Source organism: Phocoena sinus, chromosome 16, assembly GCF_008692025.1.
Source record: "Phocoena sinus isolate mPhoSin1 chromosome 16, mPhoSin1.pri, whole genome shotgun sequence".
Taxonomy (NCBI): domain Eukaryota; kingdom Metazoa; phylum Chordata; class Mammalia; order Artiodactyla; family Phocoenidae; genus Phocoena; species Phocoena sinus.
The window spans coordinates 7,394,315-7,409,079 of record NC_045778.1 but is presented as its reverse complement, the minus strand read 5'-3'; the positions used below and the strand labels follow the sequence as shown (position 1 = coordinate 7,409,079).

At 42.6% G+C, this 14,765-nt stretch overlaps 1 protein-coding gene across 9 annotated transcripts in view; it reads right to left on the bottom strand.

Moving 5' to 3' along the window:
- The window catches only part of EDARADD (EDAR associated death domain), a 65,561-nt gene that overhangs the window by 30,770 nt on the left and 20,026 nt on the right, over positions 1-14,765 (bottom strand). For 5 of the 9 annotated variants that reach the window (XR_004346206.1, XM_032608346.1, XM_032608343.1 and 2 more), the window contains exon 4: positions 14,612-14,670. The exons of 2 other annotated variants lie outside the window; for them this stretch is intronic. Coding sequence is in view for 6 of the 7 variants with exons in the window: in XM_032608346.1 (XP_032464237.1) it covers positions 14,612-14,670 (59 nt within the window). In the remaining variant the exon portion in view is untranslated. The remainder of the gene's footprint in view (positions 1-14,611; positions 14,671-14,765) is intronic. 2 more of the 9 variants (XM_032608342.1, XM_032608345.1) reach the window with 1 other exon arrangement.

Genomic DNA, 14,765 nt, shown 5'->3' with positions numbered 1-14,765 from the left:
CGTCAAAGATCACTGCTCCCAGATCACCATCACACATGATAATAATGAAAAAGTCTGAAATATTGCAAGAATTACAAAATGTGACTCAGAGACACGAAGTGAGCAAATGTGGTTGGAGTAATGACGCTAATAGACTTACCGGAGTCAGGGCTGCCCCAATTTGTAAAAGACACAATATCTGCGAAGCGCAATAAAGCCAAGAGCAATAAAACAAGGTCTGCCTGTATTCCAGCAACTGGCTTTTAGAAATGTGTTTCAGTCAGGATACATTCATCAAGCACCTATTCAGTGTTGGCAACAATGCAGACTCCTGATACTGCAAGGTTATGATCCAGTAACGGGACAAAAACACGCACATAAACACTGTTACCACAAGGAATAACGTGTAAAAAAGGCACAGACCGAGTGCCAAGGGAGCACAAAGGTGGGCAGGAACTCGAGTGAGACCTCAGAAACAGGGCAAGTTTCACTGAGGATGAAAGAACTAAATCTGGAAGAATAGGAATTTGAAATGAATGTTATGGTGCTTTGCTAGGATGAGAGCAAACCTGTGGGTTTGTGTACATTTAGTTCTTTCTTCTCTTCAGAGAGATTTCTATCCAATTAAAAGGGAGACCTGCTACTTCTGGAGTTGAAGTGAAGGTCAAAGACTGCAGTGGCTGTTCCTGTGACTTCAAGGCGGGGACGCTGAGGTGTAATTTCATACCTTGGCTATGGTTTCAAAGATGAAAGAAGGAGGGGGCTTCCCTGGTGGCACAGTGGTTGAGCATCTGCCTGCCGATGCAGGGGACACGGGTTTGTGCCCCGGTCCGGGAGGATCCCACATGCCGCGGAGCGGCTGGGCCCGTGAGCCATAGCCGCTGAGCCTGCGCGTCTGGAGCCTGTGCTCCAGAACGGGAGAGGCCACAACAGTGAGAAGCCCGTGTACCGCAAAAAAAAAAAAAAAAAAAAAAAAAAAGATGAAAGAAGGAGGGGTTTTCCCTTTGGGGGTGAAGTATAGTTGGTTATTGTTCAGAAATATCACAAAGTATTTTACAGGAGATTATGGCCTATGTTTCTGTCATTCACAAATCCTGGGCTGGAGGATACAAGCGACACTGGAGCACAGACCAATCGAAAGTTCGAGATGAGGAAGTGCATTCGTGAACTCTTCAGTCTCTGATTTTCCTGTGCTGCATAATTGTGTGCTAGCTGAAGAAAGACCACCTGGCTTCAAGGGCCAAAATATGAAAAGTTTACTGAGCCAAAATACCACCTAAATGTCTGGATGATTTAGTCCATCACTTTTCTTTTCTTTTTTTTTTTGCGGTACGCGGCCCTCTCACTGTTGTGGCCTCTCCTGTTGCGGAGCACAGGCTCCGGACGCGCAGGCTCAGCGGCCATGGCTCACGGGCCCAGCCGCTCCGCGGCATGTGGGATCTTCCCGGACCGGGGCACGAACCCCTGTCCCCTGCATCGGCAAGTGGACTCTCAACCACTGCGCCACCAGGGAAGCCCCATTACTTTTCTTTGAAGAAAACACCAAACACACACACAAAATAACAAGTACTCAAAATCATACTGTTTTTCAAAAAAGCAGCAAGAGATACAAAAATCTTTTTCTCCTAATCTCTTATCCCAGCTCCCTCCCCAGAGGTTACAACCTGGGGCACATGCTTCCTCGGTCCTTACTGACAGCCACGCTCGCAACCTATATAGAGATGTTGTTTAGCCCCAAACCATACTAGTCTACAACTTGGTTTATTTGTTTAACAATATATTCTGAGTATCTTTTAAGGTCAGTGGTCTCTCCTCTTTTCAATGGCTTGATAGTATTACACGTGTCAAAGTACCAAAATTCATTCAACCACTTCCTACCTATGTGCATGTAAGATACCCACAACTCTCCTCTGTTTCAAACACACTCTGCTGTGATGTCTGTGAGATCAAATCCTTAAAGCGGGACCACTGGATCAATGGGTAATAGATGGCTGCCAAATAATTTCCTGAAAGTTGTTATCAATTTATACTCTCAAACATGTATAAGGGCAGCTACACCCTGAAACCCACACCGACAGGAACTTTAAGTGAAATTCTAGCCCACTTGTGAAATTCAAAGGCATTACAGTCCACATGGCACTGAACAATAATGAGAATAGAAGCCGTTAGGTCAATTAGAGCAGATAAAGTAAAGGACCCGTGCAATTTAATGATAAATAAAAAAACTTCTCTTTATGCTGCTCTCAGGGAAATAACTACTAAGTGCTAGGAAGCAGGCATTTTTGCCCTTTAGCTTGTACCTGTCTTACCACATTTTCTTTTGACTCGGTCCCAAAGTAGAAATAAGTCAAAGACACAGGCATGAATAGACTCTATCAAATTAGAGTACTATGATTTTTCTTTTAAAATTTCATTTCAGGAAAGCAATCTACAGATTCAACACAATACCTATCAAACTACCAATGGCATTTTTCACAGAACTAGAACAAAAAATTTCACCATTTGTATGGAAACACAAAAGACCCCGAATAGCCAAAGCAATCTTGAGAAAGAAAAATGGGGCTGGAGGAATCAGGCTCCCTGACTTCAGACTATACTATAAAGCTACAGTCATCAAGACAGTATGGCACTGGCACAAAAACAGAAATATAGATCAATGGAACAGGATAGAAAGCCCAGAGATAAACCCACGCACATATGGTCACCTTATCTTTGATAAAGGAGGCAAGAATATACAATGGAGAAAAGACAGCCTCTTCAATAAGTGGTGCTGGGAAAACTGGACAGATACATCTAAAAGAATGAAATTAGAACACTCCCTAACACCATACACAAAAATAAACTCAAAATGGATTAAAGACCTAAATGTAAGGCCAGACACTATCAAACTCTTAGAGGAAAACATAGGCAGAACACTCTATGACATAAATCACAGCAAGATCCTTTTTGACCCACCTCTTAGAGAAATGGAAATAAAAACAAAAATAAACAAATGGGACCTAATGAAACTTAAAAACTTTTGCACAGCAAAGGAAACCATAAACAAGATGAAAAGACAACCCTCAGAATGGGAGAAAATATTTGCAAACGAAGCAACTGACAAAGGATTAATCTCCAAAATATACAAGCAGCTCATGCAGCTCAATATCAAAAAATCAAACAGGACTTCCCTGGTGGCGCAGTGGTTAAGAATCCACCTGCCAATGCAGGACACAAGGGTTTGAGCCCTGGTCCAGGAAGATCCCACATGCCACAGAGCAACTAAACTGTGCGCCACAACTACTGAAGCCTGCACACCCCAGAGCCCTGCTCCACAACAAGAGAAGCGACAACATTGAGAAGCCCATGCACCACAACGAAGAGTAGCCCCTGCTCGCTGCAACTAGAGAAAGCCCTGTGCAGCAACGAAGACCCAACACAGACAAAAATTAATTAACTGAAAAAAAAACAAACCCAATCTGAAAATGGGCAGAAGACTTAAATAGGCAGTTCTCCAAAGAAGCTACACAGATTGCCAACAAATACATGAAAGGATGCTCAGCATCACTAATCATTACAGAAACGCAAATTAGAGCTACAATGAGATATCACCTCACACCGGTCAGAATGGCCATCATCAAAAAATCTAGAAACAATAAATGCTGGTGAGAGTGTGGAGAAAAGGGAACCCTCTTGCACTGTTGGTGGGAATGTAAATTGATACAGCCACTATGGAGAACAGTATGGAGGTTCCTTAAAAAACTAAAAGTAGAACTATCATAGGACCCAGCAATCCCACTACTGGGCATATACCCTGAGAAAACCATAATTCAGAAAGACTCATGGGGCTTCCCTGGTGGCGCAGTGGTTGAGAGTCCGCGTGCCGATGCAGGGGACACGGGTTCATGCCCCGGTCCGGGAAGATCCCACATGCCAGGAGCGGCTGGGCCCATGAGCCATGGCCGCTAAGCCTGCGTGTCCGGAGCCTGTGCTCCGCAGCGGGGGAGGCCACAACAGTGAGAGGCCCGCGTACTGCAAAAAACAAAACAAAACAAAAACTCATGTACCACAATGTTCATTGCAGCACTGTTTACAATTGCCAGAACACGGAAGCAACCTGAATGTCCATCGACAGATGAATGGATAAAGAAGATGTGGCACATATCTACAATGGAATATTACTCAGCCATAAAAAGAAACAAAATTGAGTTATTTGTAGTGATGTGGATGGACCTAGAGTCTGTCATACAGAGTGAAATAAGTCAAAGAGAAAAACAAATACCATATGCTAACACATATATGTGGAATCTAAAAAAAGAAAATAAAAAGGTTCTGAAAAACCTAGGGACAGGACAGGAATAAAGACACAGACATAGAGAATGGACTTGAGGACACAGGGACGGGGAAGGGTAAGCTGGGACGAAGTGACAGAGTGGCATGGACATATATACACTACCAAATGTAAAATAGATAGCTAGTGGGAAGCAGCCGCATAGCACAGGGAGATCAGCTTAGTGCTTTGCGACCACCTAGAGGGGTGGGATAGGGAGGGTGGGAGGGGGATGCAAGAGGGAGGAGATATGCGGATATATGTATACATATAGCTGATTCACTTTATTACACAGCAGCAACTAACACAACATTGTAAAGCAATTATACTCCAATAAAGGTGTTAAAAGAAAAAAACAAATAAAATTTCATTTCTGGGAAGTTCATTATAGAAAAAGGGGACTCAAGGTCCTGAAAGGATGACTGTGGTTGGGTGGCATGAATCTGTAGTGGGAAGAACAGTTTGCGTTTCACCGTTTTCTCCAGGAATCAAAAACAGAGAAAGGAGGAGGTCCTAGTCCACCTAACCTAGGGCTGGGCAAGGCAGGGTCCACCCAGAATCAGCAAGAGCATCACCAAAATGCCTGATGAGTGGAGGCTGTTAGCAGCGAAACCTATGGGCAGAGGGAGTGAGGGGGAGGAAGAAAGAAAACAGACCCGGTTAGGTCTCCGATGTGAGAGGGTCTGTCCCCAGGGATAAGATGTGATGGTTCCATGTACGGCAGAGCACAGTGAGAAGGCAGGCAGGTCACTGGAAGATACAGCCCGGAATAAATAAATGTAGGCTAGAAAAAGTAAGGTGACACAACTTGAGGCAGTTAAACACCAAATGGGAGATAGAATCAGATCATTATCTGTTTTAGGCAAACTTGTCTAAGGCATTCAAAGGCAGAAAGAAAAGATCCACAGCTCTTAAAGGCCCTAGTCAAGCTCACCTGGTATTATTCACGTAGTTTTCACTTTCTAATGGTTAGTGCACCTATTCATTAATTCTAACGTAGCACCTTCCATCACCGTGTTAGAGGAGAGATAGTCAACTCTGTAGACTGATGGGAAGGTAGATAAGTGAAGCACAAAGGGAGCAGGGAGACTAAGGAGCACAAGGCAAGAGAGATTAGAGACTGAAATTCATAGAGTCGAACAGGTGATTCCCATTCTAGCAAAACCAACCCCTTGAAATTCCTTCTCCCTCCTCTAAATGCCCAGACAGCTCTGTCTCAAGAACCAACCTTCTGACAGCCTGTTTAAAGAAAGTGCAGCCTGTTTGGACTGGGAGATGGTGATTGCAAGGCTAAAGGGAGTCCCTCTCAGCAGAGTTAAAAATACCAAGTGTAAGGAAATTCCCTGGCTGTCCTAATGCACTTCCATTGCAGGGGGCCCGGGTTCGATCCCTGGTCGGGGAGCTAAGACCCTGCAAGCTGCATGGCACAGCCAAAAAACAAAATAAAATAAAGGAACTTAATAAAATCCAGATCAATAATGTAAAATTCACAATGTTTGCCATGCAACAAAAAATTAATAAACATACAAAGAAGGAGGAAAATCTGATTAATAACTAGGAGAAAATATGTCAAAAAAAAAAAAAAACTCTTAAAAATACCAAGTGCAGGTTCTGGGCAAAGTTCTCTAGTTTTATCTGGTTCCCCATCTCTAAACTTCACATCAGGGGCGAAGTAAGGAATGACCAAGTATTTCCTAAAAGCAGAACAATCTGATTTTCCCCTAGAGAACAAACCAAAGGACCCGCCAATCTATCAAACAGATCTTGTTGGAGCTTGAAAGGATTGCTGCATATCCAGAAGGGCGGGTAGGGGCCTGCTGGGCTGACTCAGAAGATACCATCTACGGCAAGTGCTGGTGAGGTCCATTCCCTGTCATTAATACACACATACCTGCTTCGGGTTTGCAGAGGGTCTCTGCGAAGGCAATGAGGCTGCTGGATGGGATTTTGCCACCCACCTCTCAGTCCACTTTAAAGACAGGAGCAACCCCTCCATTTACCAATTTTGTTCCAGTAGTGTTTACCCTAGTGCTAGTCTGCCAGACTGACAGCACTGAGAACTGTGGAAAAGCCTGTCTCCCTAGATTTAGGCCAGGCAAGAGGCCCAGCAGCCAATGGTAACACCAAGTGCTACCGATTCAGAAATGCTAGGCATGAGGGGGTGGATGGGGGTGGAGGGATGATGGACAAGGCCTCAGGTCCCAACTCAGCCTCTCAACCACTGGCTCAGGTCCCCTCTGTGAAACAACATGATTTCTATGGTCCCCTTCAGCTCTAAAGATGCCAAGTTGTCAATTTGAGCATCTGGGCCCAAACCCACTTTCTAAATGGTCAGGATTAGCAATGCCAAGCCTCCCTGTTGATTTAGTACCAGGAGGCACCAAGCTCAGGAGTTAAGGTATAATATAGACAGGGCTCCGGCCTGTCAGAACAGAGGGTGTGCGGGAGAGCTGGGAGGAAGGTGAGAGCCCAGAGGGTATGTGAAGGGCCAAGGCTACAGGGGAGAGTCCCACCTGAGATACAAAATATGTGTCCTTGGAAATAAAACACTTCTGTTTCTTTGGTGAATAAATAAAATACAAAATTAATCTCTTGGGCCGCTACTTTAGCATCAGTTGTTAAAGCCACTTTTCTGTCTTGGCTATCATATTATACTTTGTATAATACTATCAACGGACCAGCATGCTTGGAGTTTCTGTGGTTTAAAACTGGATGTATGTCCCCTGCCCGCCATTTACTCTGGGTAATACAATGTGGAACTTTAAAAGGCTTGTTTAATTTCGAAGACATCAATTAGCTGTTGACAGGCTTTCGATAGATAAGACGACATGTTTTTTAAAATTTGGTCATATTTATGACTAGGAATTGACTTTGAGTCCTTACAGCTTGCTTAGTGGAAGAACAAACTGTCAGTGTGGCCTATTAGGTCTAGCCTGGAAACGGAGATGTAAATGTAGTCTAAGGAAATATATAGCCTTATATGGTGGGGACGGACACTTGGACATCCACCATAGCAGTATTGAGAACAGTAAAACAGTTGAAACAATCTCAAAGTCCCGTAACTGGGAAACTCAAGTAACTCTAAGACATAGAATATAACAGGATAGGGGATGGGATGTTTTCCCACTGTCTTAAGAGTTTTTTTTTTTTTTTTTTGTCTTAAGAGTTTTAATTGGAGCCCCAAGCTCAGGACAATGGTATGCATACACCCCACAGAGAGGTCCCAGGTAAACCCCAAAGGACCAGCTGAGAAGGGCCAAGAATAGTGGTAGGAGCCCCACCCTCAGCTTATAGAAGAGGAAGAGATTTCTCTGAAGGACTCAGTGGAAGAAGTGAGAGTGGGGGCTGCTTTCCTTCCTCTGCTCATAAGGAGGAAGGGGCAGCCCTCAGCTCCACCCCCCAAGCCAAGTGAAGGGGGCCTCAAGGTCACCTCTTGTTGGGGGTGCATGCCGGAAGGGGAGATGGCCTGTCACTCCTTAGCCTGATGCTTGTTGATATGTAGATACCCATAGTGCCAAACCCTCTGCCACTGGGAGACACTACCCTGTGTGTATGAGGAGAGAGAAGCCAGCTGGAGCTTTCCTGACGGTCGGACAGTGGGGTGAGCTTGCCACTGCCGAGTGGGCCAGAGCCATCGCCATCTTGAAAGGACCCTGTCCAAGGTAAGAGGTGCAGGATGTAGGCCTGGGAGAGAAGGAGCTGGGGCTAGCTGTTGGGGGCAGCTGTGAACATTCAGCTGGGAATGCTTTGCCTGTATCAGGTAATTGCAGTGTTGAATTCCCACCTGCTGGGGAAGGGGAGGAGAACCAAGGTCACCTGCCCCTCTTTCGGGCCTCAACATTTCAGATCAGGCCTGAGTTGGAGGTGAAGAGAAAGGCTTTGAACTTGGATGAGAGATTTAACTACTGTATGGAGTTCATTTCATTTAAGAGCTTAAAAAAAGATGAACTCACTTTTTCCCCACTGCCCAGATAAACTACTTTCTTATTTTTCGACAGTGGCCCCACTATGCACCTGGCTACCAGCTGGAATTCTCTGAAGCAGATCTCCAACCCTCCCTTCTCTTCGTTCCAAGTCCTGTCAGACACTGAATCCCTGACATCTCTCCCTCAAAATGTGTTGTTATGTATTGGTTCTTCTTTTTCTTTTTTTTCCAAGCATTTTTAGGGGTTGAATGGTGTCCCTCCAAAGACGCACATTGGAGTCCAAACCCCCAGTACCTCAGAGTGAGACTGTATTTGGAGAGAGGCTCTTTACAAAGGTGATCAAGTTAAATGAGGCCACGAGGGTGGGCGCTAAACCAATATGACTGGTGTCCTTAGAAAAAGGGGAAATTTGCACAGAGACAGGCACACGCAGAGGGAAGATGATGTGAAGAGACACAGGGAGCAGACGGCCGTCTACACACCCAGGAGAGTAACATGGCACAGATCTTTTCCTCATGGCCCCTGGGAGGAACCAACCCTGCCCACACCTTGATTTCAGACTCACAGGCTCCACGCTGTGAAACAATGCATTTCTGTTGCTTACGGCACCCTCTGCGTGGTGCTTCGTTACAGCAGTCACAGCGAGTGAACACTTACCCCTTGGAATTACAATCCCCGCTCTTCATTCTTCCTTCCACAGCTGCACTGGGGCCCCTGGGATGAGCTTCCTGTAACAGCCACTTGGGGTCTCCTGGCCTCAGTCTTTCTTCCTACCCATCCCCTTGACGAGCCACTACAAGGATAACCTTTCTAAGACTCTCTTTTTATCCCATCATTTCCCAGGGCCTGGAAGATGAAGCCCGTACTTCCAACGTGGCCCTCAAGATTCCTCTAGAGCAGCACCTCTCTCGGTGGCAGTTAGAGAAAACGTTGGCTGTTGGGGGACAGGTATGCTGGGGTGGGAGAAGCAAGCCTTTCTCTGATCGAAGAAGCTTGCTTACCTGTTGAATGACCTCAGTAAATGTCTTCTGTCTTTTCCCTCTATTTCTGTGCTGAGACTCTCTGAGAACCTAAGGGAGAGTCTCTTAGCTTAAACATTCCGACTCAGCTTTCCTTGCCGGAGATTTAAAAACGCCCAATTTCACTGAAAGCTCTAAGTGTGTATCACTGTCCCCCCAGCACCTAGGAGAGTAGTGGTGAGACATTCTTGGACTCAAATGCTGGCTGGCTGGCTGGCTGGCTGGCTGGCTGGGTCATCATCTATCCACTTGCAATCTATTTCCAATTTATCAAACACTGTCATACCACCACCTAGTTCACGAAGGCCTATGGCCTCCCTGCTGTATGAACAGAACAAACTCTTTAGTCCCCTAATATCTTGCTGGATTTCTTTTTATTTATTTAAAATTTTATTTTATATTGGAGTATAGTTGATTAACAGTGTTGTGTTAGTTTCAGGTGTACAGCAAAGTGATTCAGTTATACCTATATATGTACCTATTCTTTTTCAAATTCTTTTCCCGTTTAGGTTATTACAGAATATTGAGCAGAGTTCCCTGCACTATACAGGAGGTCCTTGTTGATTATCTATTTTAAATATAGTAGTGTGTATAGTCAATCCCACTTCGATGGACTTCTTCCCTTCCTGCCCCATCCAAATGTCATCATTCAAGGCACAATTCAAATTTGACATCAACTAACTCAACTTCTTGCCTTTACATCTAAAAAAGAAGTTTCTATCTTTCCACTTCTTCTAGTCTTGCCTCTGAAAAAGCATTGAGGTTCTTACTTTTAAAATGCTAACTCATCTCTCTGTACCTTTGATAACTTTATTTATCTAACATAGAGGCACATATATCTCACCTTCCAGATTACAAATTCCTTGAGGGAAATCAATGTGCTGTGTCTTCTCCACAAGATATTGCTAAGGATGTTATCAATAAACAGTTGCTAAGAAAATTAATCCTCTCTACCTTCCACAGGGAAAACAAATCCCATTAATTATTCCACTTCTCTTTCTTCTCCCTCTTAATTTTTAATCTCTCCACTCCTGGTGATAACTTATCCTTTAAAATCTGTTGTTTCCCAACCTTAAAAAAAGCAGCTTTTCCTGTATCTTCCAACACCTTCAAATAAAAGTTTACTATTTTTTCCTTGCTACCTTAATGAATTTGACAGAACTACATAAACTTTCTTATCACCCACTCACTCCTTCAGCCTTGTGCAATTATGTTTTTGTCCCTATGATGGAGTTCCTTCCTGAAAGGTCCCAGTAACGTCTGAAAGGACAAATCCAAAGGTGTCTTTGTAGGCCTCGCCCTTGACCACAGGATGATGTTGACGGCCCTTTCCTTGGCACGTGAAGCAATGCCCAATCCTGGCCTTTTTCTCTCTTTACTCAACATGTATTTACTGAGACTTTACTATGTGCTAGGGATGGAGGATACACTTACAAGCCAAAAAACACAGCAGTCCCTGCCCTCGTGGGGAGAGACAATGACGCCATCAGCAAACATGTAACTGTAAACTGGGAAAGTGCTGCAAAGGAAAGTACAGATGCCTCGATGTTCTTCTCTGGCCACTCCTCTGTCTACCTCTGAGCTCCTTTTCTTCCTCTGGCCTCCAGGTTGTTCTTCAAGGCTCCATCCTGGTCTCTCCTCTCTGCTTTTGCACAAGGACTCTCTCATCGACAGTCCCATCCTCCCCTTGGGCTTCAAGTGTAACCTCCTGATGCAGGAATCCTAAACCAACCCCCAATGCAGCCCTTCCTATCACACATCTCACATACCCCAAACTCTATGACCATTATCTCCTTTTTCCACAGCCCACAAACAACAAACAACTCTCAATCCTAAAAACACACAAATCTTATCGTCCTCATGAATTCTCTATTGATATTGTTAGTAGCATCCCTCTCCCAATCACAGGCCTAAGACCTGGTCTCATCTTCTCTCCAGTCTCCCAGGGTCCCAGATACAGTCATGGGACCATCCCTTAAAAACCACCAATACCTTCCATCTGCCTCTCTCTGGCATTCAAGGCTCTGGGACCCCAGATCCAACAGATCTTCCAGCCTCACTGCCTACAATCTCCCAATACCTCAGCTCCAGGCAAAGTATTTGTCCCTGAGTCTTCTCAGAGCCTTTGCTTACAGCATTCCTTCTACCAGGAGCGCTCTCACCCTGCCCTCAGAAACACATCCTCGAATCTATTTCTGTTATCAATAAATATCAGAGGTGACAGTATCATGCAGCCATTCAGATGGATGGTAAGGCCATGTAGCAAACTGGATGAAATGTTTGTGAGATAATACTATACAACAAAAGCAAGATATAAAATTGTCTGCAAACAGTTTCTATAATTATCCTTATGAAAAAAATGTATAAGGGAATACATCAAAATGACAAAAATAGAGTATTAGAGTGGTGCGATTTTGGATGATTTTTTTTGTTTTTCTAGGTTCTAAATTCCATTTAGTGTGGTTTTTAAAATATATATATACTTCAAAATAGTTTTAGATTTACAGAAAATTTGAGAAGATAGTATAGAGCATTCCTGAACACCCTACACCAGTTTCCCTTATTACCAACACCATAAATTGGTATCACACTAATAATACCATATCATACCAATAATTTAATGTGGATTTTAAACCTTAAAAAAAATTACAGTTTGGTAAAACCAAAAAAACAGCATAAATAGAAGAAAATGTCATTTTTTTCATAACTTCTAACTCCAACTTAGGATCCTAATATTTACTGTTTTTCTTACTACCTCAGTTTCCTCTTGGCATGGATTCTTGGCTACAAACTGGAACAAATTTTGCTTTACTATAATTTGCCATACATGTGTGCCTGTAGTAAAAGTAGTTAAAATTTTATTGTTTGACAAAGGTTCTGGGAAACATTTTCTATAACATAAAGAACCGTGAGGGTGAAAGAGACTCTTCGCTCCCAATGCAGGGGGCCCGGGTTCGATCCCTGGTTAGGGAGCTGGATCCCGCATGCATGCTGCAACTAGGAATTCGCATGCCACAACTAAGGAACCCATGAGCCACAACTAAGAAGCCCACCTGCCACAACTAAGACCCAGTGCAACCAAATAAATATATAAATAAATATTTTTAAAAAAAGAACCATGAAAATATTTTAAACAGCTGAACCATATCCACATTTAGAATCTAGAGCTGTGTACACTGCTTCTCCAGGTCTGGAAGCTCTGCCTGGGGTCTGCCTCCCCCAACTCCCCCTGGTATAGTTCATGTCCAAGAATACCCGGTCTCAGAACATATGCTCGACAAGTACCAGCTGTAACAAACTGTAGAAGTAGGATAGCTCTAATAGATGGGGTATTGATTTTAAATTACTAAAAGTAAAGGGTCCTTTATGAAATTTTATGACATGTCAGATTTCCATTTTGATGCCAGGACACCACAATGTTTTTCCGTGGCATCATTCAAAAAAGGTGGCTAAAATTAAGTCTTAAGTGAAGTGGATTTTAGTTTTTAAATTATAAAAATCAATGAAACGGCAAATGTTAATATTCTAAAGAATGTATTTTCAACTTGCTTTTAATGTCTGAGCTATAGAAAATGAAGCGTGGGGATGTTTTTGTTTTTTTTAAACGTTTCTCCCCTAGTAAGTTTTCTTTGTTCTAACTGCCAAGTTGGTTTCAAAGACTCTTTCTGGATATCTAGCAGTTAGAACAAATCCTATAGATTATGCAAAGAAATAACCAACTGCAGTAGGTAGGTGCAGTGCTACTTTTTATAGGAATGTAAGACACCCTGTTTTAAAACAGAACTTGAATAAAAATCTCAAATAGGTTTTTCCCGCTTTCTTTAGCTGCTAGATCTTTTTTATCTTTAAAGACAGCCTACTGAACAGTGGCTGAACAGTGTCCTAATGCATATTCTGTACCTAATCTTAAATGATTTTGGAAAAATCACTAAAACTAAACAAACGTAACATTTTTGTATCTTCAAAGGAGTTTGTATCGTGTTGAAAAAAATGTGGGGAGCAAAACTTTATTAAACAAATTAAGGATTGCAAGAAAGGAAAAATTTATACTTTAGGTTCACTAAAATAGCTCAAATTCAGTCAATGTCAAAGTCAATCACTAGACTGTAATTCCAAGAAAAATGCTGAGTATCAGGATTAATAAATAAGAAAATAATATTCTCAGTGGGCAACTGAAGACCCCCAAATCAAAGTTAAAAGTAGCACCACTGGGCTTCCCTGGTGGCGCAGTGGTTGAGAGTCCGCCTGCCAATGCAGGGGACACGGGTTCATGCCCCCATCTGGGAAGATCCCACATGCCGCGGAGCGGCTGGGCCCGTGAGCCATGGCCGCTGAGCCTGCGCATCCTGAGCCTGTGCTCCGCAACAGGAGAGGCCACAACAGTGAGAGGCTCGCATATCGCCAAAAAAAAAAAAAAAAAGTAGCACCACTGACAATTTTCAGGAGAACCGTGTTTATGATTAAAATGGCTTGTTTTATCAACTATTGTATAACTCTGCTTTACTACAAAAGTGATTTGATTATCCAAAAATATCACTATTAATGATTACTGAATGATGTTTTAAAAGGAAGACTAAACAAAACTTCAAATTTGTCTTGCTAAAAATTAACTTGGTATCAATATTATAAAAAGGGCAGGACCCAACCAGTCTATCTTGAGGCAAGACATCCTTTTTGAGACATTTAGTGTTCTAACTATAGTTTAACAGATGTGAGGTATTGTGCAGTTTTGCTAATGAGCTTTGAGTGAGTGAAGAGAGATGGGCTGGAAAGTACAAGTAGTAACTGAAGCACACGGTGACCCAAGGAAGCTTCTGGAAGGATGTACCTCAAGAGGTGAACAATGGAATGTGACAAGCGATTCTCAACCTTTTGGTACATTTTTGTTGTATCTGAAGTCTAAAATAACACTCTTTTATAATCAGAAAACAATAAATGTATTTTGGAAAAGGACAATCAAAATAACATGTTAAAATTTGACATCTGATATCTGAACAAAGTAAAAGTTTTATAAAACATTACAAAAATGTTCTTAAACTACCCAGTTTTGTTGAGGCTTCTTTAAAAAGTTCCTATCCACAGCATACCAACTACACACGAAAGAAAGCAACTCTCTAACTCAGTAACACTGATGGTTTTTGGCATCTGGATAGATATTTATTTCCAAAAAATGGATTAAAGCTACCTCAGTTACTAAAAGTAACAGAAGTTGTATAGATGTGCTACATTACTGGGATGCTTAAAGATCATTTCCAAACTTATTATCTAAAAATCCTGTTCTTTCTTTATTTTTAAAGCTCTAGAAGACAATTCCTAAATAAATTCTAGTTGGATTAGCATGTACCTAAGGGTGAAAATACAACTGAAATTATTCTTACCTGGTGTTGCACATCAGAATTTGTTGGGCAGTTCAAACTAATTGGATCACACTCCTCTGCTAGGGATTAAAAAAAAAAAAAAAAAAAAGATGCAAGCTTGATAAAGAAAGCACATACTCCGTGGTTGTAAGGCCTAAAATTAAGACTCAATATT